The 26454-nt window shown below is 32.2% G+C and overlaps 1 protein-coding gene across 1 annotated transcript; it reads right to left on the reverse strand.

Moving 5' to 3' along the window:
• Positions 1-725: 725 nt before the first annotated feature.
• LOC130441766 (gustatory receptor for sugar taste 64a-like) lies at positions 726-5253 on the reverse strand. Its single transcript, XM_056775552.1, has 4 exons — positions 5164-5253; positions 2152-2469; positions 1391-1480; positions 726-788 (listed from the first exon to the last, which is right to left on the reverse strand). Exons 1-4 carry the CDS (start codon positions 5236-5238, stop codon positions 726-728), a joined length of 546 nt encoding a protein of 181 aa, XP_056631530.1. The 5' UTR covers positions 5239-5253.
• Between the last annotated feature and the right edge of the window lie 21201 nt (positions 5254-26454).

Here is a 26454-nt window from a genome sequence, read left to right on the forward strand (position 1 = left end):
AGAGAAGTTTAGATACTGGATAGTGTGTTTGGCTTTTTGTTTGAAAGAAAGAAAAATAATAATCACTTACACGATCCTTTGGTTGAGTCCAAATCATTGGTATAGCAAATGGAATATGTCTGGGTTCTTGTTTAGCCCATATTATGGCATTTATAATATAAACTTTTATATGGAACCTAGGATTTATTTTGATTTCTAACAGGAAATCCCCAACAATCTAAACAGCACTGTTTAATTAATGATGTGAAATATCGATGCTGAGATGTGTTAGTTAATTCTTCACACACTGTCGCTGTTTTTTGAACACTTTCCTGTCATATTTACATTGTAATTGAATTCAATATTAATACATATATGCCAGAAAATATGCCAAAAAGGCACGTATATGAGGTTCGAAATGAATATGTAGCTGTCACAAAAAGACTGGACGTGATTGAAACAACAATATATATTGTTAATGAGGCCACATCAACATGAATAAAAATCATCACTAAGTTCGTGTGACAAAAGCAGTATTTACCACTTTAATTATTACCTTTAATTAATTAATGTATTTTCCAGTTTCCTCTTTCTAACTCTATTGAGTCTTTTGAAAACCTCAATTTTTAACCATTCTCACCTTCATGCATTTAAATATCGTCAATAGTCATAATTACATTTTTTTAATGAAAACATAAACACAGTTTGGTTGTGATGTGAAACATTTATTTACCAATGACAAATACTCATGAAGAATTTGGGAAAAATTGTATTAATACCAATTCGTAGGCAACGATTGCTCCAGCCATCTGAAAAATTTGAAGAAAAGAAAATGATTAATAACTTCACAAAGTTTAAAAACAAATGTACGAACTATGGCTTTTATATTCGTTTTAATCATAGATCCTACTATAACTTTTATCTTGGTATTACAATTGTCAATTTTGCCTGAAAACTGTTTTATTTAGGAAGCATCAGACGGAACTGGAATAGGAGTGTACGGGTCCAGAACCAAACACTCTGAAAACCTCGGCAGCGCACCAAGAATTTTTCAAGCAGAAATCTATGCAATTGAAAAATGTGTTCAATCTAGAGAGCAACTATCGCAAACAGAAGATCATCATCCGATAATCAAGCAGCCACATTTTCTCGTTTAGTGAAACACTAAGGAACTCCAGAGCACTACACCGCGAAGTTTACTTGACGACGCTAAAAACCCTTGGTATTCTTAAGCCAGATTATACCTAAAAAGAGATAAACTGGTGTCGACTCAATTTTCGAATCGTCCCCCTTAAAAATCAAATTGTCTATCTGTGGGGCGAGGGCACCTACATTGGGAAGCACTGGGGAAAAAACTTAAAATATAATCGTTCCACGACATACAATTTTATTATAATTTAAAAGCTACTACCTGTAGTATCAACCCTCGTGATATAGCAAAAAAGTTTTTTCCAGATAATGATAATTCCCACGTTGCTACATGATAAGTCAATCTTTCAATCTGTGAACAAAATATAACATTAGAACTTGGATAGCGTGAACACAATAGTAGTTTTATGTTCATCACGTAGTAAATGATTAATAAATACAAGGTTTTGCTATTAAATAACGTGGAATATTTTATTTCCAATTTATATATTTTTAGATATAGACCTAAAACGCTCCAAGTGACCTTCCATTACTTGAAACATTGCTAGAAGCCTTCAGGATGCGTGACTCTTTTTGTTTCCCTAGTCCTAGAATGTCATCTCAATAATTTTTAAAACGCGCTCAAAAAGATATACTTATATGCGAGCATTCACTGTCATGTACTTGTTCCAATCCATAATAAGTTTAATTGCTAAGTTTTATATGAAATATCAGAGCAATTCGTTGCTTTACATTAACATTTTTGCGGTGAAATAAAGAAATAATCGAGACGCTAAAATGTTTTACGGTTCTAACGATTACTGGCGTATATTGTCGTACAGTCAGTTTAATTATTTTATAGCCATACCTTGTATAGTGAAGAAATTAGAGAAATTGAATGTTATTATTATGAAATTATCAAATATGTAGAACAAAAACGAGAATAAAGAATGGGAAATTGAAAATAAACAATAAAAAATTTGAACAAGATTGAGACAAGGGATATTTTCATATATTCATCGTCACTAAAACATATTCTGTTACCTCCAAATTGTAAGCCGAAGTTGCTACGGTATTCAAATAGAAACGAATATTCTTCCATTCCTCAAATACTTCTCCACCAAAAATGCATATACAAAATATCCTAGTTAATAACAATGCAAAAGATATGTAGAAATAAATTTTTTCAACGATACTTTCAATTGGTTTGAGACTCTTATACAGTTGCAAAAGAATGAAGTACAGATCCAAAAGAAAACAAGTTATTATTACACCTGATAATCTTTCGTTGACAATATAACATAGTTGGGATATCCGAGTATAGTCTTTTCTTATAGTTTTCCAAACAATAACATCATTTACCTAAAACGAAATTGATACAACAATAATATTTGAAGTACTTAAGTTAGATTAAAGTAGATTAGATGAGCTAGTGCGTAAGGCCGCGAACATACCTCGCTAAAATTTTAATCTACTGTCAGATATGATTTTGCAAAGTTAGCTAGCTGTCTGGAGGTTATGCAGCTTAACTTTTTTGGCTTTAAAAAGTTTGAATGTAAGTCCCGTAGTCTTTGATCATGGACTGCCTCGCATTCACAAAGGAGATGCTCGGCGTTTTCCTTTGGTTCCTTATAGAAACGACAAGAGCTGTAATGAGTTTCTCCAATGTTCTCCAGATGGTAGTTCACCGAACAATGTCTAGTAAGCAACCAGTAACTCTTCTTAGCTCATCTTTGTTAAATGAAAGGGCCTTTTGAGACCTATTGGTGGAATGAATTGTTTTAGATCTGAGGTCTTATTTTATGTTCCTAATTCTTTTTTTCGTTTTTCTTTTTATAAGAGTCAAGTGCTTGTGGGGCTGCTATGCTATCTTATGGGATGATCTTTGCGATTATGTGACGTAGTCTGTAAAAAATCTGGAGAGAATAGCGCTTTTCTTAAAAAACTGCGCTACTACTAGCATATTGTCCGTCCATCTGTAGCAGCGATATCTCCGCACAAAACCAAGTAGCCAGTTCGGGTTTTTTGCATTTAATTCCTGTTTTAGTGCCAAAAAAAAAGAGAGATTTTCAGGATTATTAGGGAAAAGATAATCAAAATAAGTGTGCGACCACTTTTTTACTCGTTTAAAGATTACGTCGAGTTATGAGTAACAAATATTAATCGATTATTTTCGACTGCCCAGGTTGTATTTTTTATATAATGAAACACAAAATGCCGAAACTGCTTCCAAAGGCTTTTTTACGTTTATGGTGTGCTTAGGGGCGTTGAAGATCCAATTGCTTAGATTATTACTTCTAAATTTTAAACAATGCAGCTGCAAATAATTCCTGTTTTAAGACGTTTTCTGACTTTTACAGAAACTGCAAATGGTGGTTTCTATTGCAACCTACATTGTTGGATCCATCGAAAACGAAAACTGATAAGCAAAGTGGATAAAGAGTATAATCTATGGAAGATAGAGAGAGAAGGTAGAGATAAGAGTACCTCATATGGGAGAAAAGTTGAAAGTATATAGGATAAATAGCAGCTCATAAATCTCCCAGAATGGCGCTGGTGTAGACAAAGGGTGTGGTATGAATGTAGTAGATGAATTGAAGTATATCAAGTTAAAAAATATCATTTTAGGTGTTTAAAATAATGAAGTAAATAAAACCTAAAAGAAATTTACCTTGTTGCTAATGTGGCGCCACCTTAATTTAATACATTTCGACGGGTACTTTTTCTTATACACATATTGTTCTAATTACCTTTCCCCTACTTATTATTATCAATTATCTGTACTTCGTAACTTTAAGTCCTATTTTCCATTGATTAATTTAATCATTAATTACATAATAGAAACTGAAAGTATTTGTTGCAAGTTTGGGCGTGAAAATATTTTCTCATCATTTGGTTTTGTCATTTTTTTGTTGACGAACATATCTAAATGATGTTTTTACTAGACGTCCTATTTTCACTAGCTACATCGATCTTTTTAATGAATATCTTCAACATAATATACGAGGGTTGATACCTTTGCTTGACTTTACAGTAGAAGCCCGAATTCGAAACAGTCACATCTCATTATCAAAGTATATCTTTCCGAGTTACGTTATGTTTAAAAGATTTGACCCCATCGCAAATTTATGTTTTTCGTGCTTGCACGTATATAAAGAAACTCAGTAGACTACATGTTTACCTTTGAATTTCATCGTGCAAACTTTGTATCAAGATTGGCAATGGTTTGAATGATGTTTTTTTCTGCAAAATATCATATTTAATGAACACATGAAATGAGATAATCTGCTGTCGAATTTCGACATGAGTCAAATAATAGATGCAGTGCTCTGAGGATCTTCCCGCTCGAATTATTTGACCCCAGCATAAATTTATGAGGTATAAGGCTACATCAGGGTAATTTGCAGCATCGTATGATAAAGTGAAAAGGTGGTGTGAGTTTGAAGATGCGTATGACGTATCCAGGTGGAGTACCCATAAGTGCTACCACCACATACACAAGTTTTTTAATATTTAACAAAAATTGTCTAGCTCAGTATAGACAAGACAAAGAATTTTTTGGAAGATGAGCAACAATGGTTGGAGTCATCGATCCAACAATATCTAAGATTCATCAGGGAAAATGATGTTATTTTGGGATGCTGAAGGGGTAATTTTGGTGAATTATTTACAAAAGAGAGCAACAATTACATAATACCAATTTAGTTAGAACATTACGTAAGAAGATAGTAGAAAAATGCCTGAGGGGCATCAGGTCCGTCGTAGCAACAGTCGCAATAGTACAAAGTGGCTTCTAATTAGTCGAGTACCCGCCATATTTTCTAGAATTGTCCCCCAGCGGTTGTTTCCAAAAATTAATATGTGTGGTGAATCAGTGGTTTGGGGAACTTGAACAATCTTTCATTCGACACACATTAGATACGCTGAAACATTGATTGGATATTTATTTTGAAAAATAAAAATCATATTTTTTAAAAAGTGGTCAGAACCGAAGTAAAGAGATCAATCCCCGTATAATATGCTGTTAAAATGATTCAAAAAAATATAAATACTTACTCTGCATGTTGCCGTGTGTTGAATTTTTTTGGATATTTGCTTCAATCTGTATGTTAATACTGAACCTATTAGCATTATAAAAACATCGGTGTAGTTCCAATAGAAGGTTCTTTGCAAATTTAAAAACTAAAAAATGTATACAAGAGTTTGATTAAGTGAATGATGTGTAAACTGAATGAAATATTTAATTATGAAATAAATATTGACTCGAATGAAAAACAAAATCTTTTCCTATCTGTCTAAATATCAGATATAGGTCCGTCCAATAAGAAAATGATTCAGAATCTTCTTCATCTTATGTGTATTCTATTCTATTCATAGCTAATGCATATATTTAAAGTATTTATTCACTCAAAGATAGATCACGACACTATAATAGATGCGTCTGTCAAAAAAAAACTACAGTAAACCAATTGGATATTATGCAAAACACAGCACTAAGAATATAAGGAGTATTTCGTTCTAGTCTAATAAAAAGCGTGCATTTCGAAACCATCTACAATCTTTAAGAAAATATCCTGCCGCTTCGTATGCACTATTCTTCAGCACAAACTAACAAAATCCTTTCTACTCCAATATACTGTTCAATGACTAAAAAGCTCTACATTCGACACCAAAATAAATGTGTTAGTCAAAGTTTCACAGATATGAAACTCCCCAACATCCTGTCCTACAAAATTAAAATTAATCTCTCACTTTCCCATCATTGCGTAAATTTATTAGTAACATATTATATTAGGAATTGATTTGCCTCTTGACTTGCTAAGTTTCCACAATTATTCATATACTACCCATCCAAGACCCTTTGTGAAACTGGAACAGAAATCTTGGTTGCAGTTGGTATTCCATCAGGTTTATTAGTTTTCTTCAAATAAACGATTAGTTATGAAGCTGCTATTCACAAAATTGTTTACAAGCTACGTATAAAACAAGTCCTCTACTTAGGTTTGCCTTTTAAAAGATCCACCCATCTTAAAGCAATTAGTATCCTATTGGTGGGAAATTTTTTGTCGAGATCTTTACTTATTCGATTTTGGATGAATTCGATTCCATCTAGATTGTCTAAATCTTTAAAATACATCAAGAATTTTACTGTATATTTGTTGGAGCTCTGTATCGCTGAAGGAAAGTTATGGAAGTGTAGGGAAACTGATGAATGGATTATCACTGCAGTCAATTAACAATTTTTCTACTAGCAAGAAGACCTACCTGTATAAGAATCCCTAGCCACACTGAATATTCCACTATACTGAAAACATGTTCATAGCTATTAATAAAAAAGTATTTGACAGCTTCCGTTATGTTATATTCTAAGTCAAATTCATTTTTTAATTTATATGCATTCACCAATCCATGTTCAACTGAAAAAGTACAATAATTTAATTGAAGTTATAAAAAATGGATCAATTTTTTTGTTTAATTCATGTAATTATTTCATTATTATCATATAGGTTTACTAGTCTTGAATAAATTAGAATGAATCCGGAGAATAGAAAAAACTCATAGTTTAGTTCATGTTCTTTCTACTGTGAAAATTTGTTTTTTGGACAAAAACTGAAACCGTTGAGATATGTAAAATGACTATTATTTCCAAAATAACAAGTAATTTCAATATCGGATTGGCCATCAACTTAATGTGAATTTTTTAAATTGTTTCGGGTTTTGAGATATCATCTGGTAGTCCAAAAATTTCGGTATCCTCTGTGCTTGTACGTCCACGACTTATTAACTCCCCCTTTTATATTTCTAAAATATATTCTTATCTCTGTTAATGTTGTTTAATTCGTAGTGAAGGTTAGAATACGGATGATACTTTTATCAAACCACCTGTAACGGATTAAGTATAATAAGCTAGTTATAGTCCGTACAAATTTATAAACTTGTTGGGTTGTTTATAACATTTACACATACTTTTTTCAATCTCATGAACAGTAGAATAAAATATTTTTTCTTCATACCTCGGTCGAAACTACGTTCTTTCGTCCCTAATTGAAGTTGAACATTTACTCCCTCTAAGAAGTTCACGCGCGCCCTCTATAACATCGGGAGGAAAAATTTCTCATGCCTAATTACACTCGTAACTAGGGACTATTTATTCTGTTACGACAACAAACTTTTAACTGCTATAATTTCGGAATGTCCGTGCAGGCATCAAAAACATGCTAATCAACATTTAAACTTAAAAAAAGTAAAATTAACAACGTACTTTTGACCGGCTATAAGGAAAAATCGTATACACTACACGGGCCGAAAATCCAGCTTTCGTCCCTTGTAGTGTAATGTACTGTTACGAACAAGCTCGCGAAATGGGTTCTTACGGCGCCCTTGTCCTGCTACAATGGAATTTTTTGAAATTCGACGAATTCGCGTGGCGCCTTTCATCTGTTTTTTATAAATGGTAGACGCGCCCTTGATATAATATATGGTATATAATATATAATTGATATAATCTTAGTAGCGGGGGGTTTATCTTCTAAATAATTTCTAAGAAAGTCTATTCTATATCATTTATTTCTTTTTTTTTTTATTTGTTCTAGAACTTTGTTGCTTTTTTTTAGCCATATAAACCGCAGTTAGTTTAGTTTTAAAGAAATAGACGTAGTGAAAAGAGCGAATTGTAAAATTAATCTCAGAAATTATTTAAGTGATATTTATAAGTAAATTATTATAAGTTAAGTGTATTGTATAGTGTGTAAATAAATTAAGAACGTAAGTGACAGTGTTTTTTTAATTTACCCCACGAATAGAAAGAGAGTAAATAAATACGAAAAACTTCAGAATACTGTTTAACAATTACAATTTTATTTTGAAAAAAGTCAATTGTTTTAATAGTGTAATGTTTTCATTAAATGAAACTAGGCTCTAGACGAGAATTTTATTCAACTACAAAATACTTCCTGGCAGGTAATCTTTCTTTATTATCAAGTAAAAGTGGAGCTTGTTTCTGGTAGCCAACTCATCTTGAAATTCTGACTTTTACTTCTTTACAGGTGTAGTTATATTGGATTGTTCAATATCTAAGCTGTCAATAATAAATTGCCCAATGAATCTATAAAATCAATGAAATATTTTATTTCTTACTCATTATCAATTTTTCCTCCAATTTCAAATTGCATGATTCATTTCGTCTAAACGAGACACATCCGAAATGCACTTATTGCAGGATTTGGTTTGGAAACATATATTTGAACCTTACTTCAGTGTTCCAATATAAACATAAGAATTTAATTAAGTACAGCGAACAGGAAAAGCAAAGAAGTTTTCTTTATAAGACTTACCACATTGTATAGAAAGATAGCCATTGGTTTCAAGAGAATTCATGAAAAGAAAGACATTTTGTTGATACAATTTAGCATCTACAAAAATACCCGAGATCTGTGACCATTTACTTTACTGTGTGAATTACTCAAGGTCTTGATCATGATTTTATGACAAAAATAAAAAAAATTACAAAATAAATCCCCAAACTGGAAAGAACCGTTATTTAAGCTGTAGCTTTCTTTTCATCTCCGAGCCACGTTTGGTCATCCGTTTTCCTACTTTTTTCAGCCTAAAGCAGCGCAATCACAAACCTATCACCACAACCCTAGCTCTGCAGTGGAGAATCTCCCATATCAGGGCCATTTCCAATGATCCTTCCTCTTTAAAAAAAACTTGGAACTCATTGGAACACGAATTTCATCGAACGAGCTGTCTATAATTAATATAATGTCTTCTTCTTCGTATTGGGCGTAGTAGTCTGTTTTATCTTTGACATCCTTGCCTCCTATCCTGCTTCAAGATTGTGACTCCACCTTTTTCTGGGTCGGCCGGTTCAATGGGGATTTATCGCGCGCTATATTGACCAGTCTGTTGTTATCGTTACGACTTATGTGCTTGTTTCATTTTTTCTTTCTTGATGGAACCCATTCGTTGACGTCATCTATTTTGCCCAATCTTCTGATGTTCTTTCCCTGTCCAGTAGGGTTTTTCCAGCTAACCTGCATAGCACTTTCATCTCTGCTGTTTCCATCATTCTTTTGGTTTTCGCCGTTTCTGGCTGTGTCTCTGTGGGGAAGGTCCTTATGGGACTTACCGTGACCTTGTATATTCTCGATTTGGCTTCTATTCTATAATTCTTCTATAATTTTCTATGATAATAATTAATAATGGGCTTGGCAAATGACAATATGACATGGTGGCCTTCAGACATACCAACTGAAGTTACACTTAAACGTCTATTTTAGGGGGAAAGTAGGCAACTGTTATTTGGAAGTGCAGGAGTATCGCTGGAGTAAATGTATTGACGTAGAAAAAGGCTATTGAATATACCAAACGTCCCCCGTAGTTTGCAAAATATGAGAAATAAAAATGAATTACTTACCTCCAGCAACAAACATGATAGTAACAGAAATAAATATTAGTTTTAATCGCAAATTGTCTACTATGTCGTATGTATTCATATGATATTCAATCTTGTCCCATTCCTTGACGAAATTTGGCCAAACATAGGTTAATTTGAAAAACAGTATGAACTGAACTACCGCTCCTAGATGAAAAACGACTACTTCTAAAAAATTAGCCATTCATATTTGAAAAAATTAATAATGTCCACCTATAAAAAATTATTTAAAAAATTAGTACTCACTTATTTCTAATATATTTAATGGGTGTTTAAAAGCTTCTAGTATAACAAGTCCTAATTCCATAACAAACAATATAAAAGTAAATAATGAATAGCCGATCCTCCAGTAGAACCATTGAAATCTAAGTGATTTTTGTTTATCCCCAATAGAAATAGGAAAATAACTGAAGATTTGGGCTAATCTTATTGGGAACTTCATTGCTTCTTGAAAATAATTGCTTGCTAGTCGATCTTTCAGTACCAAATTATCAGTTGTTACTTTAAAAACGTTTAATAAGTACATATTAATTTCTCACTAGAAAAAGGATTTTATAAGTATATGAAAAACAAAAGTTGGCTTGACACAAAAATGATAAATCGTGGACTGTAGCGGTTTAAGATTGTAGAATGGCATGAAAATTTAATCCTTGCACTTAAATACTCTCATACATCATACAAAAACTATATACAAATATAGCTAATGTTAAGAAAAACAAACTTTTGTTCTTTCTATACCATAACAATGATGAATTTAAAGGATCAAAATCATTTTAACAATCGTTTGCAAAAAAACAAGATGCTTTAACAATCTCAATATCTACTGTTCACAAATTTCTTCGACTAAAAACCAAAGTTAACAATGGATTAATAGGAACAAAAGTATTAGGTGATTCCAATTCTACAGATCTAATTGTCATTTGTTCCTATGGTCTTCAATAGGAGTAAGAGATTCAGACGCATGTATTCTTATGAAATATGAAGGATACTGATATAGTTTAAATGGAAAAAATTAGAAATACTAATTTTCTTCATAATTAATCTGCCGGTTTCATCCTACGATACAATTTAAAGTCAGAAGGACAGTATACAGGCGGAAAATCCTCAATTAACTACAAGCTCGACCGTCTCCTCCTAGGAAAAACTGGACTCAAGCCGCAGGTGAATGTGGGCACTGACCAAATTGCGCCTGGGACCGTTACGAATAAAAATCACTAATGGAGAGCAGTGGACTAATAACTCCAAGTCCTCTATACTAAATAATGGAGCCATCTGGTGAACAGGATGGTTTGGACGGAGCAGGCTTCTGTGGATGACGTACGATACTACGATAGACCAAATAAAAACACAGTAATCTTGATCTAATCTGCAGCAGAATGGCGATAAAGCCACAGTGGCCGGAACGGTATGCTCTAGGTTTGTGCTTGAGTGGAAGTCCTACAAAAACATGATTACAAGGGCAACGACGAAGTAGACTGCCAGATTGGGATCGTCAAATCCTCCAATGGAGTCAGAACTCATTTTTGATGTAACCGACTTTCTCTCAACGGTCTGCTTGGAATGTGCTGACTCAGCAGAAATGGATAGAGACACTTGGCATGAAACTAGCTAAGACACACTTAGATGGGCCTTCTGCCGCACTTGCCAAACAACTACTCCACTTAATTAGGCACAAAATTTGACTGGACACGGTCATCTAAGATGACATGTTCACCCTATAGGCATCACAGACGACCCGGAGTGCCGCCGCTGGTGTGTGGAGGAAGAAAAAACTGCAGACCATATCTTCTTGAACCAACCTCACAGCAGCAATGTCAAAGATTGAAGCCAAAGCTCCTGATCGGCTTTTCAAAAACATCGTTCTTGGTAATTTCAAGTGATGGGACGGCTCTATCAAATAAGGTCATTGGTTACCCACTATCCTACTATTCAACTATCCACCAGTATCCTAACTAACAAAACCTTGTGATGTATACTATTTTCAACAGATGGAATTGGAATAAACTGTACTTAAACATTTCTATCAACTGCTATTCCTCCTACAACTGAACTTGTTTGTGATGAGCATGATGGAGTGAAGAATGGATATCCTATGACATGAAACAAGATCAACAAAAAATGCTGCACTTCTTTATCATCAGTCCGCCAGTGGATAGAATCTCGTAATTTTCAATACGATTAGTATTCGTCTAAGCTGTCATAAATATTTGTCAATTGCCACTCCTCTCATTGAACTTGTTTGGTGGATGGGAGGGTGGAAAATCGGTATATTATGAGATGAAACAAAATCCACAAGGAAAGCTCTCCCTCTCTCCTCTATCTTCAAAACGCCAGTGTTTGTGATGAACTAGATGAAAGGGTGAGAAATAGATTGTTCTGGATATATGAGGACTTTTTTCTAGCCAGTTATCTTATTTTAAGAAAGTAAGTGTGATGGATTAACCTTAAAAAAGTAGTAAATTGAGTGACTACATAGGAATTTATACAAATAATGCTACAGATTTTGAATTTAAAAAGGAAGAAAATCGAATTAATTCTAACAAATTTGGCTCGTGTAGTTATTGCATGCCTTCAAATAACTGTTTTGGTTTATGAAATAAAATAATATATTACTCATTTCCACAGGACTGTTAACACTTTTAAGAAAATCATTTTGAATTTACCATAAATAAATAAAAATAAACGAACATACCCTATGTTTTTCAGAAACTTATGAATACGTTTTAATAAAGCTTTATATTGAATGGAATGTACTAGCGCTTTATATGGTCTGGTTTATATGTAAATAAGTATCTAACTAATGAATTATTTATCTGCATGCACTCAACACCTTAATACTGACAGTAGTTTATCAGATAAAATGGCACTTGATATATTGGTACTCATATTGATGGACCCTCCCCTCTTTCAATAAGCTTTGAAAATATTTACTTTACACAAAACTGTTGTTTTTTATATATTGAAGCACCAAATAAATATTTTCGTCTTAGTTATATATTTCTAAAAAAAATGGTAAGTAATAGAAATCAAATGAACATAACACGAGGCCCTTTTATTGTCTGAATATGTAATCTATATGAAAGACTATGTATTTACCAATGATATATTTGAAACACAAACTTGATTATATTATTTATGCAGTTATTCTCTACAATTATTCGTAACAGCTGTATATTTAACATGTAGTTAGCATCATGGTACATAAACACCGGTATGCCAATGCGCAGATAGGTGCGATATCTCTTGCACAATGTGACGTCACGTTGGAATCAAATGTAAAGTATAATAATTGCTTTAACCCTTTCAAAATCATAGGGACAAAATATTCCATTTGAAATTCAAAAAAATCCAGTGGGGTACACAAACATGTTAACCGTACGCTGTGTTTTGCCTCTTTGTCTACTGCCATATCCAAAATGGCGGTAGTAAACAATAATTAAGAAGGTTGACACCTGTTGCGACAAATTGGTTGATTGTTTCTGAGTATCTTTCAACGGATATTTTATTCATATTTTTATCAGTTGTACTGCAATTATTTATAAGTAAGTGAGTCGTTAAATATTCAAACTTGGGATATATTGTCTCACTGGTGCACATCCATTGCATTTGCTTTAGGTCGGAGGATGTTTCTAAAAGTTATTCTGCCCCACAGGTTAAAGGAAATGGTAGAGAAAATCATGGAAGAGAGTGAGGATGAGATTGTGACGAATCTTCGGATTTTCGCATGGACTGTTCAGATACGGATGCTCCACCAGGTCCTTCGACTTATATGAAAGCCATCAACATCCCTAACACAAAATCTCCATCAACGACCCCTTCGCTTGATTGCACCACATATTTGTGGGACTCAATTCAAACCCTGATTTTTAGTGCCTACTGAGCAGTCCACTGTGATCCTTGCAGGAGTCTTGACACGAGGTTCCAGAAATTACCATGCTGCTACGAGTTTGGGTTTGAAAGGGTTAAATCTATTATAAAATTTGATTTTGATTCCAAAAGTAATATTTCTTACAGAGATATATCTATATATATGGTTATTGAATGTACCAGCTAAATTCCACGTTTTTAAGGCTACGTGGTGTTTACAAGAATTTCCGAGATTTTTAAGATTATTATTAGCAAAACTTATTTATTCAATTATTCAATTCAATAATATTAGTTTTTAAATCTAAATATATTTTATTTATTTCTTCGGGCGAATCATATTTAGGTATTATAAACAATGTCTTAATCCTATATACCAGAAGTTTACAAACGTTTTCCCTCGAAAACCACTTTCAAATACTTGTATACAAATATATTGATAAAGATAAAATTAGTCGAAATGTAAATTTCTATCCATCTTTTAAAAATTATTAAAAGAAACTAATTTCGAAACTGAAGAGACATAAAATCAAGAACATTTAGAAACATAAATCCGTATATACATAAACGTGTTGTAGACAAAAAGAAAAAAAGTCTAATGAACATCATCATCATCATATGAACGAAATGGAAAGTGATTAAGTATTCATATATGGAACAATTAACCAAATTATAGCCGAAAATTGTCTAGAAACTGAATGAAAATCACTGACAAATTGATTCATTTGTAATGGACTGTAATTGACTGTTGAAAAATTTGTAGGTATATATTTGACAAATGTATAATTACTGAAATTCAAGAACTGGAAGAAGTTTACTTGATCTAAACATAGAAAAGATCAAATAAGTCGAATAGCAAAAGGTGGAGGGCCACTATCCACTGTTTGAGAAAAGATTACAGTCACCCGGTTTGAAGGTGTTGTAGAAGCTTAGCATCCAATAATCTCTGGTGAGATGTCTATAGTGGACCAAGCAGAGTCAGCAGATTGTATTATTGAATATAAGGCTCAACAAAACAGGATAGCTCATCGATTAACATTGACAATATAGAAAATAGTAACGTTGAAACAAAATGTAAATTCAAAAAAATATTTAAACAAAAAAAATCTAGACGTCTGCCTCCTTTAGGTGACATACCGAATAATATATTGGAAGCAATTGAAATTACCATAAAGCCAAATGAAGATATTGCTGCTTCAATTAAAAAAAAATATATAAAGACATAGAGAAATTGGAAGAATTAAATTGAATTTCAAATTTTTATAATATAAGTTTGAATGTCCAAAACTTCATTGAAGATAATTCAGTTTAAAATCAGAATAAATTGTTTACATAACTTGTCCTAACTGCTCTGTCAACTTCCAGCATTCCATTATATGTACTTAGTTGTACACTGCCTCATGAAAACCCTATGCCAAACACGAGATGATATTATTCGTTTCCTCGTTTACAAATCAACTTTTAACTAACAGTGGCAAAACAATCCTAACGGCGACTGGTTTATTCGTCGTTATTATAACAAAGAAAATGTTATACATCGCTGTAAGCAACATTGAAACCATGAAGAACAGCTGTAACAGCGCTGTTACCGCTAACATTTTTGTACAGAATAAGCTCATTACGCAGCAAGTGCAAAAAGTATTACACGCGGGAGCAATAACACTTTTTGCCGAGGTCCATAAAATATGTTTTCTACGTTATAATCGTTAATATTGTTAAAAGTGAACGTATAACTTTCAGTATTGATACTTCTTACAGAATTATTCTTTAATGTACTAGTACTTGGTATCTGTACATAAATATTTGTTGAAGATTTCCATGAATTTAAATTGAATGTTGAAACAAGGTAAGTTTATACCAATAGAGTGTTGGAATCTTAAGAATTACTCTAATTCCAAGGAGTGTAGTCTACGGGTTTGAATCGATGTTAATTCGACATATTATTACTAAAATCAGGGGGTTAGCCTAATCGATCTGGAATGATGCCTAGACCATTGTGCGTAAAAAGTTCAACACCTTCAAAAATTGTGTTTGGTTTTTCGATTATAGCTCGTGAAGTATAAATATTAGTTAATAATCATATCAGTTGATATAATATATGTCCTTTTTATAATTTTTTTTCAGATTTCTTTGATTTACACATTCTGTAGAAAATGAGATTCCTCTAAAAGTTCACTAATGTTTAAAAAATTTTATATCCTTGAATTCTGGTGATCTCAATGAAATAGAATAAACTTACCCCTGAAAATAAGAAAATACTATCAGTTTCGTACCCTAATACGAAATATTACACACAAGAAAGGCAAAAACTGCAGAGTTTTTAGTTAAACATATATTAGATTTTAACTATTTTTAAAGGAAAATGAAAACAAATGCTGCCTCTACTAACACGCAACTAAAATATCATAACATGTATCGAATTATACTTGGAAAACAATTATTAAATGAAAACTCACGATGGCGAATGAGAATAATAACTGATTTTTTGAATTATGTCTCCACTATTAATCAAATTGAACGAAAAAAGGCCGAGATATAAATCTTGAGTATGCATATTTATTCTGAAAACCCACTTAATTCTCGATAATAATCCAGAAATTTATTTGTTTTAGAAATAAAAGTGATTTAGCAATGTCCTTTTTGGATTTATTTGTGAATCATTAACAAAAAATTGACAACTTATAAACAAATTTTTCAACAATATATACAATTCGTCTTAGAAATAAATCCACAAAACTTCAATATGAACACAGTAGGAAGTTTTAGTAGACCTCCGGATAAATCCTACTGTCATTTTGACAGGTCGTCATCCTCGTTCGCGTCGCAGTTACGTGCGTAAGCACCTTCCTCTCCCCTGAGTTCTATGGGGTGGTTTTATCTTTTTATTAAGAGTTACCCTGTTGGCTATACACTCTTGTCTATTTGGTCTGGACGTCTTAATATGTGTTTATGCCTCTGGTAAACCCTTTCCAACATTTTTCGGTAAGAAAAGATCTAATCTGAGTGGTCATTCCCCTTCTTCTCAGCTGTCCCCAATTTATAACTCTGCACAAGTTCATGAAGTGCGGAGTTACCGTGTCCGGAAGGTGGCCTCTTGTGGATTGACTCGAAAAACCGGATTCTTAAAGAATTTTTTTTTGTTTGTTTTCTATTTTCCTTTTTTTTTAGTTTCTGTTTTGTGTAACTGAATAAGAGAATAAACAACCCACTATATAAAATCTCCCTACTTTTAAAAAGAGGCCAATTTAATAACCCTTCATAAAATTTACTACTGCTAGTAAAACAGGATCTAAACAATATATTTTATGAATATTTTTTCTATTATTTGTTATTAGCATTATGAAAATAATTATTTAAATTGTGTTACAAAAATCATGTAGGACAATGATATTATCGAGTAAAAAATATATAAAAGTATGAATGCACATATATAGCTTTTCAATCCGAGATCAGACCGATATGATTGCCATATAGTCCGGGAGGTAGCGCTGTAGTTGAGCAAGTCATTTTACACCGGCTGAAAATCATAACAATAGTAGTTTTCCCCTAACAAACGAGCCCCGTCCCATTTCAGTTGGCCCAATTGAAAACAATTACTAATTATTGTTTTTTCAGCTATTAAAAACCGAAAAATTGTTTCGTTTTGAGCACTTTATATTTTCAATAAACATTTTAGATACTTTTACAGGAGTTACGAGTCTTAACATATGTTATAATTATAAACCAAAAAAAAAACAAAAATCGAATGTAATTGTTGTTGTATCGAACTGATACAACGTTAAATTTTAATTGAATAACTTAATTAAGCCGAAGTAAAATGTTTCAACTTATAAATTGGCGGTATGCAAACAAAACTTTGTATACACATCATCGAAGGTAAATATATTCTATGATAATTTCCAGAAACACCGTAAATTAAAATTCTTCTAAACAGATCTAACATTTCGAATAACAAGCATAGTTCGGACAATATTACAGTTTCCCCAGAGGCATTCTTCTCGTTTTTTGATGGTACTAACATAGTATATAATGAAATTTCTTCAGTTTTAATTTGCAGCTACGAAGAAGAAAAATTTTATTCGACAGAGAGATGAGTAATAAGGAGAAAACAGTAACATTTATTTAGATTCATAGTTCTTGAAGTTAAAGTTTCTAATGTGATCGTTAAAAAAAGTAGAAAATATACGTGAGACACTAAAATACACATTAATAATTATAGTTTATCCAAATTTAATATTTCCCTTCAAAGTTGGGCGCCATTATTTTTATCGGATGCAAAAAATTAATTTTTTATAGTATTTATCATTATTTTTCATTAAAGCTTTCCAGAGATCCAATTCATGGGTTACATATTTCATATTAAGAAGAAATTTATAAATATAAACAAATTCTTTTATGTAAAAAAGATGGTAATATATTTTAGTTGGAGGGACATGCAAAATTTTGGAAAATTTGATCAACAGTATGCCATGACGTTGTCGTGATATGATTAGAGCTCGAGGAGGCATGTTAATTTGATTTATTTAGCTTTAAAACAACTATTTTGTACCATATTATTCGATTTCCTCCAACATGTATACAATATAATATTTCTATATTAATTTAAATAAAAAAGAAAACATATTAATAATAATATTATTCTGTCTCATTGAAATGATTAGAAATCATATTAACGCGACCTTTTTTTGGCGAGTGCATTTCGACATAATTGTAGTGTACTAGGATGGTACTAGAAGTACCTGGACCAACAAAGAAAACAGAAAAATTAAAAAAATATATAAATTTATTTTTCAAAGTAATCTTCTTTTAACTCCATACACTTTTCCAAATGATGTTCAATAAGTTCGATATCCTGAAAAATTAATATTGGCCATTGCAATAAGGGATGTGTGAGCTGGTGTATTTTTTAAAAAAAAAAACACTTTTTTCTTATCCAAATACGTCCTTTTTGCTTAATTTCTTCGCGTAAGTTCACATAATAATCGTCGTTGATAGTTTTTTCTTTTTCAACATAGTCAATGAAAATTATCCCAGGCGCATTCCAAAAAACCGAAGCCATAGACTTGGTTGCAGATGGAACGGCCTTTGCTTTCTTTGGAGCCGATTCTCCTTTTCCAATCCATTGTTTCGATTGTTCTTTTGTGTTGGGTGTGAAACGATGGACCCACGTCTTACCCATAGTTATCAAATGCCGCAAAAATGCAGCTTCAATTCCGTGAAACATTCTCAAACACTCGATGGGAGCAAACGCGGCACCCAATTTACGCACAGCTTTCTCATGTGCAAATTTCCAGTTAATATGCGATGTACCGCACTTTTTGAAATGCCTACTATGACTTCTAGTTCGCGCACTTTTAGTCGACGATCATCCAGCACCTCTTTGTGAATGTTACATACACAACGATTCCCAATTTTTTCCATGTCTACAAATTCACTGAAAACGTTCACTATTGATGACTGCCAAACTAATACTAAACAACGTGGCGTCTTCAAACATATGCTGTATAGATTGAGTACTTTCTAATACGATGGTATTTTTGAAGCATCTACTGCCATCTCTAAGACAAGCCAGGTACTTCTCGGACAATCCTCATATATGTTGCCGTGATAGACCGAAATTGGAGGCTGTCGACACAAAATACGTCGGTGAAAGATCGAATATTTCTTTACATTCTTGTACATTTGGACCCTCACCGTTGTATAACGATCATCACAGATCTGGTGGAGTTTGAAAAGAGAGGAGCCGACAAAGAGGCAACTGGCTGTTTCCTGCCAAATCATTTGTTCTTATAGGAATCAGTCAGCTTTGTCAGTCTTTTGCAAGTTTTGAAGCTTAAAGCCAGTAGAAGCGAATATACAGTATTATGTTATCAATTAGAAGTTTTTCAGTAAAATATATGAAACTCCCAGACATTAGAAATGTATGGTTGGGAAACCATTGATCAGTTCTGAGTTGACTTAAGATGTCAAGTTGTCTTTTAGCTCTGCAGTCGAACAGAGACGACAGATATAAGCTCATAATGATACATCAACATCATTAAAAGGGGTTTGTCCAGCTAGAAACGTAGTAGCGTATCAAGTTTTTCCAATATTTTTCAAATTTGGTGCTTCAGCAATAATTCAAATAAATAATGGTAGAGAATTTAGTAATAAAGTCATATCCGAAATTTGCGTAAATATGTTGAGATAGTTCATCACAGTCAAACACAAGGCTCAGTTAAAAGGGCCAACCAGGATGTACAAAATATGCTAGCTGCATGGATGAACGATAGAGATACAAATGGTTAGAAGGTTTATCCTTTGTTTAATTTGCCAAGAATACTACATAACACGAAGGAATACGTTTGGCATCAAAGCGAAAAGTGGCAGAGCATTGTCTTTTTGCCTAGCGATCAAATCGCAAATAGCGAAACCGAAGAACAGCTTCAATAAACTGGTTAAACTGCGAAAAAATTGAGTAGTAGTAATAGTGGAAACCATATTCCAATGAAAAATGTTGAAGGGGACACACGAGTACTCTCAAGCAGCTTTACATACGTTATCAGTTCGTAATTTGTAAAGAATAGTTATTTTTAGTAGATGAAATTTATTTCCAAGAAATTTTGTTGAGAAAAGCTGCTTCAGATAATTCGAGAAGTGGTGGGCAAGGCTATACACACTGTCATTGTAAAAGGTTCCACAACATGTGCATAAAGTGTCTTTTTTCACCCATGGAATTGCAGCTTTGCCTCAACTTTTTCCATTCGTGCAAAAACTGCCATTTATTGCATAAATTACTATTATAGAACAAAAACTACCTTCATTGTATGATTAAAAACTTTTTACAGGTTAATAGTTATTATCAAATTTTCATTTCCTTTACTACTTATACATACCTTGAGGGGTAAAACATTCTAAACTGTATGTGCGCTTCATGGAGCGATGTTTCTAAAGCCATAGGAAAGCGCCAAATATACGCTACCCAAGACGGTTCCATTCAGATTGAAGAAAGAACGGAGCTAAATTGGGCATTTTTGGATACAAATAGGTAGATTCACTAGCATTAAACAAATGTGCTCAGGAGTGTTTGATTAAAAACCTCTCTAGAAAGCACATTCTCTAGGATAGCCAAACGGCCTTGAGGATCCTAAAAGCGTGGGAATGCAAACTGAAGCAGTGCTAAAAGCTCTTGTGCAAATCAAAGTGTTCTAACAGTCTTGCAATAAATCCGATTTGAATCGCATATTTAGTAAGTGTTTAATTACTATTATTCTATTTTCTCATTTAGAACGTACTGTATAATTAAGTTTTCAAGTTCTATTATTTTCCTTTCTCATTTTGAATTACGGAGAAGAAAATATGAATCTCGGACATGCTCAACATTCAAAATTAGTTCATGGTTAATGTCAACATTTACCGGTGTAAGTCAGATAATAATTTCGATTTTGATATTTATACAAATAGAGTACAAACTTAGTCCAATTAGAATAAGTGGAATACATTTGTAGCAATATCCAACAAGGTCATTAGAGTCTAGAATTATAGACCTTTAGTTTTTAATAAAAGTCAAATATTCAGTCCAACTACACGTCACGGAAATAAGACATAAACTGGGAAGCAATTCAGACCAATGTTAATTCAATTATACTTATTTATTCATAATAAATATTGATAGATAATTTAAATATTTGAAATAATTATAAATTAGGTGATTTTTTGTGGAATGTAAACTCAGTTCAATTGTTTTAATTTGCAAAATTTAGGCTCTTTGATTCATCAAAGAACATGAACTATTCTGATTATAAAACGTACACTAACATCATTTTCAGTATAAATGAACGACTTTCAGATATAATAAACAAGTTGATGAATTTTTGAGCTTACCAACGTCCATTACTATAACCTGGATAGTATTGGTTGGCTCTGGTATATGGTCAAACCCACACGGCGAAATAAAACCCACGCTACTGTAAAGGTTCTCTTTGTATTTGTAATTTATCAAATTTAGACATTTGCTTACGCTCTAGTTTTATAATAGTGGTGTAGAATTTGTCGAACAAAAAGTCGACCAGATTTTAGCGTAAGCTCTGTGAAGTTTGTGTGAACAGATTAAAAATCGCCAACGAAATTAGTTTTCAATAAACAAAATTTTCCAAAGGTGAGTATCTGCTCATTAACGTCTGGCAACTGTGACACATAACTAATTTATTTCAGTTTTGATTAATTCGTTTTATTATAATTGATTAATGACCTACTTTTTCTCCAATTTTAAAACACGAAATAAAATCAAAGCTAAATATAATGGAGGATGTTTACCTACGAAATTGACATATGTATATCTATGACAATCTAACCAATCGTAAGTCATCGTGAAAGCTTAAATTAAAATTTAAATTATAGATCCCTAAATAAATCCATAAATCTACTTATTCAATGTAATTTTTAGGTAAATTCATTGGTTTTCTTCTGTAATTTTTTATTAATCTATTTTAGAACTTATCACATGTTCTTATCGGCCTAATTTGCAGTTAAGGCCGCTTGACATGATGCAATATAACGTGCAATGCAAGGCATGACGCAATATTTCTTAATCAAAAGCTTACGCACATGAAGTTCATCTGATTGTTTCATGCAAGATCTCGACAACGGTTTTGTGCCGTTTTTATTGCATGCAAGCTGCAATCTAGTTAATTTGACTTAACAAATCAGCTGACTTGTTTACTTTTACTGTTTACAGAGACTTTAATGCAATTTCTTGCACGTTGTATTGCATTATGTCAAGCGGCCTTTAGAAAAATGACCCTCGCAAACTTTCTAGTTTGCTTTATATTCATTAAGATCTCGATATATCAACTCAATGTAAGAGAGATGTTGACAATTGGAGGACAATTTTGAAATAAATACTTATCTATACTTATCCAAGCTATCCCTTCTTGTTGTTCTTTTTCGTTGGTTTGGTTTTTCTTATGCATCATGATAATTCATTGATTAATTTCAATACTCACCGTATGAGAAAATTAGTTGTGCTAATAAATTTGACAGAACCAATATCGAATACATCAGTAGTGTTTACTTTGTTGTCAACTGCAGATTTAAGACCTAGTAAATAAAAAATGTTTCTTAAATTAAATAAGAGCTCACATGTCATAAACACTACTTAAACACATTCCATATACAAGCTGCTCGCAGACGGGATTTAAATCGGTTTTTGGTGTGAGTATGATCGATATCAAGTTAGTGTTAGCACAGAATTATCACGCTCTTACTATCAAAAACTGTTCGAAAAGCGAATAAACGAAAGTTCGAATTTTTTTTCTTTTGGTCTTGGCTTATAAGTGTATTTTTATGGCGAGTGCGGGTTTAAAGAGAACCGATTCGGGTGGTTACGAGGTTTTTTTAGAATATAGTAAGTTCGAAGCTTCTTAAATAGAAATTAAACCCTACTGAAATGCATTTTTTCTGTTATATTATTGGTAAAATTGAAATAATAAGTTACTGATATTTGGAAGTCAATTTTATTATCAAATACCTTTGTTCCTGCGGTGGTAAAATCGTCGCCAAGATTGCTTACTCCACTAATGCTATATCTAAATTGATCGTTAGAATTTAAGGGTTCATTTAATCTCTGTAAGTAAATTTGTGGCCGGGTTTTATATCGAAACTAAAAAGATATATTTGTTATATATATATTGACTAGCTAATTATTTTGAAGGAACATCTACAACAACAGTTTAGAAAAGACATTCTATGTAGATCAAACAGAAACAAATTGAAACAATATAAGTAATTTTTGAAGACGTTTCACTGATACCTTCTTTCGTCTTCCTCTTGCACACATTTGAAATAACTTCCTTTCGAATGCTCTGTGATTCTATCCTGGATATGAGGTTCTCCGTTCCATACTTTGGCAACACTTCCACTTTTCAAAACCTTGTCTTTGGAGCGTAAAATTAGCAAACAATTAAATATCTTCCATGTTCACCTTTAATAACTGACATCGACACTTTTCACTAGGATTCACTTCATAGGATGCAAATTGCCAGGAAGATTTGACATATATGTCCAATAATCCTTAATCTATTGTTCCGTTCCCATAGATGAAGGTAGGTAATCAAGAATTCACATGACATTAGAAGCGACTCTTTTCGAAATGTAGATAAAGTACCTTGGCGACCTATTCTCAACCGACTCTTCGTTTCGTAGCACTATTGATGGAAACTTATCAGCAATAATATCTTTCATATTATCTCATTATAAATGTGGGTATAAGAAGGGGACTTGGTTATATAGCTAAAAGAAATAACAGAAGTGCAGCTTAATTATTTTGTTTATTACTTATTGTTTAATATCATTAATGCAGAAGATCAAATAACATTACAAAACAAAAAACCCAACGTATAGAGAGCTGGCAGCCTACCAAAGTCTCTACCGATGTCAAAAAGTTGTTATTATCATTGCAATAAAAACAACTAGTGTCTGAACTTTTGATTATTTATAGAATTTTTCTTAATACGAGTAACATTATGATTGACTTAAACCTATAGTAACTTCACTGATGTCTTTCATTTTCTTAACATTTCTCTTTAATGTAGTCTATTCAGAAGTAGCTTTTTTTATGCCATCTATTCGCTTTCATAGCATCTGTCCACCACTTTCCACTTTTGGTTTGTTATTTATATGGCTCAGACCAGCAACCTCATTTTGCCCTAGCCCCTGATACCCTATCTTGCCTTAAAAGGTAAAAAATTCATTCAAATAACATACCATACTAAAATGAATAACACTAGTAAACAATGATCAAAAAGATGTAAACCTTACACAGAATTAGTTCGACGAAACGTTTTTGTAAAAAAAAACGCGTGCAATCTCTCATAATTCCCCACACTGACCTTTGGCCGAATGACGCCTCCTATTTGCTTATTTTTTTCTATTCACTAATATTTAGTTTGTTGAATGTGGTGTAGGGTCATCTTTCCCTACATAGGGAGAATTCACCAAAGGAAACAAAGAAAAACAAAAATTTAAGTGGTCAATTTGTTTTTTGATTTGGTTATGATGCATTCATTTTATGGCCAAAAAGAGGCAGCGTTGGACACGTTATTGTAACCGTTACTGGAGGAACAAAGTTATTTCAAAAATAATTGATGTAATTAGAACAAAATTAAAGAGTCAAATTAATGTTATACCAAATTGAGTTAACCCGCTGCAATCAAATAAAGGAAACCATTTCAACCAAGTTGATATTGTTTATTTAACATCATAAACACTCATTTTTGCTGTTGTTATTCTTATTGTTTATTATTAATTGATATTTACTGAAAAAATGTTGTCCAAATCTTTGGAATAATATCACAAATTATTAGTTTTCCGTTTTTCCTTTTGAAACTCTGGTTCTCAATATAAAAGTGACAGTCCAACATATTGCATATATATTTGAGATAAGGAGTAAAATAACTCCCAAAAAAAATATAATCCTCACACCTCTCATTTAAAAAAACGAAGTTTCATTTAATATGTTGATATCCACCCTTATGAGTTTCATGTTGTGATATCATGAAAAAATTAGTTGATTAAAGTTAGAGAGAGGATGAACTTGGAGTAAAATCTTCCAACAAATGTTATCAAGATTCATTCAGTTTTTTGAAAATATTGTCAAATTTAGGGTGTAGCTAATACTTAAAAAATTTTGAATTAATAAACACTGTCTCTTACGTTCTTAATTTATTTACACACTATACAATACACTTAACTCATAAGAATTCACTTATAAATATCATTTGAATAATTTCTGCAATTACTTTTACTAATACGTTCTTTTTACTACAACTATTTATTTAAAACTAAACTGAGAGTAAATAAATCATTTATATACCCAAATAAAATTCTACAAAGTTCTAGAACAAAAAACAACAAAATAAATAAATAAATGGAATAATGTAAATAAACCGCATGCTATAATAAAAAGGCGATAACAAAGGCGTGTCCGCCATTTATAAAAAGCATTTTTAAAATTCATATTATTCATTTTATGGTATTAATGACTTCCCAATCTATTTACCAAATATTCAGTTGTTCGTCCTATGTGAACAGCATCAAAATTATCACAACTATATTGAGCGGTTTCTTATTAGGAACGTGGCAATGAAACACCAAAGTGAACTTTAATATATCCGAGCTTTCTAATACTTACGTATTCATCGTCTGGGAAATAATTAATTAAGAATTTCGGTGGTTTTGAATTATATTAATTCTTAATTTTTAAATTCATTGGAATCAGAACTCAATATTCAAATTGACGTTGATACTAATAATGATTGATCAATATTTTGATAAAGACTTGAAGAAAAGTCGAATCATGACGCTGTCTACATAGGGCAAACCTCTCAGTATTTAGAAAATAGACTAAGAGGTCATCAATACGATAAAAAAAATGGAACTGCTTTAACGAACCATGAAATATCAAAAAAACATAAATTCAATTATACAGATTCAAAAATTCTTGAAACGGAATTTAATATACGAAAAAGAGAATTTCATTTCATAAGAACGGAAAAGCTATGAAACCAAGGAAAAATTAATTTTTCTTATTGGAACAAAGTTCTAAGTTGATTTTATCCTTATTTTGATGTTCATGATGAAGGTGATCTACAGATCAATATAAATAAGCAAATTGTCAGTGTCAATATCATATTTTGATAAAGATTTAAAGAAGAGTCGAAACGTCAAAATTTATCTTTCTTTTAAAAACTATCAAAAAAACTAATTTTGAAACAGAAGAGATCTAAAATATATAAATATTTTCATGTGTCAAAAAAGAAATAGTATTAAAAACCTAAAAATAGACAATACAGATGTTTCAGAAATTTGTAGAATTTAATATAATCTATCCTTGCAAAATATCCATTGAATACCTATAAAAATTATTTACTTTAACGTTGAATGAGATTTGGTCGATGAATTTCATTCGTTTGTTTTTGTTCGATGCAGATGTTTGGTGCCGATAGAAAAATGTACATGCCTCGTGAATAGATCAATTCAAACAGAAGCACAATTTAATGATTCCAAGT

The sequence above is a fragment of the Diorhabda sublineata genome, chromosome 3, assembly GCF_026230105.1.
Source record: "Diorhabda sublineata isolate icDioSubl1.1 chromosome 3, icDioSubl1.1, whole genome shotgun sequence".
In the NCBI taxonomy this organism is placed as follows: Eukaryota; Metazoa; Arthropoda; class Insecta; order Coleoptera; family Chrysomelidae; genus Diorhabda; species Diorhabda sublineata.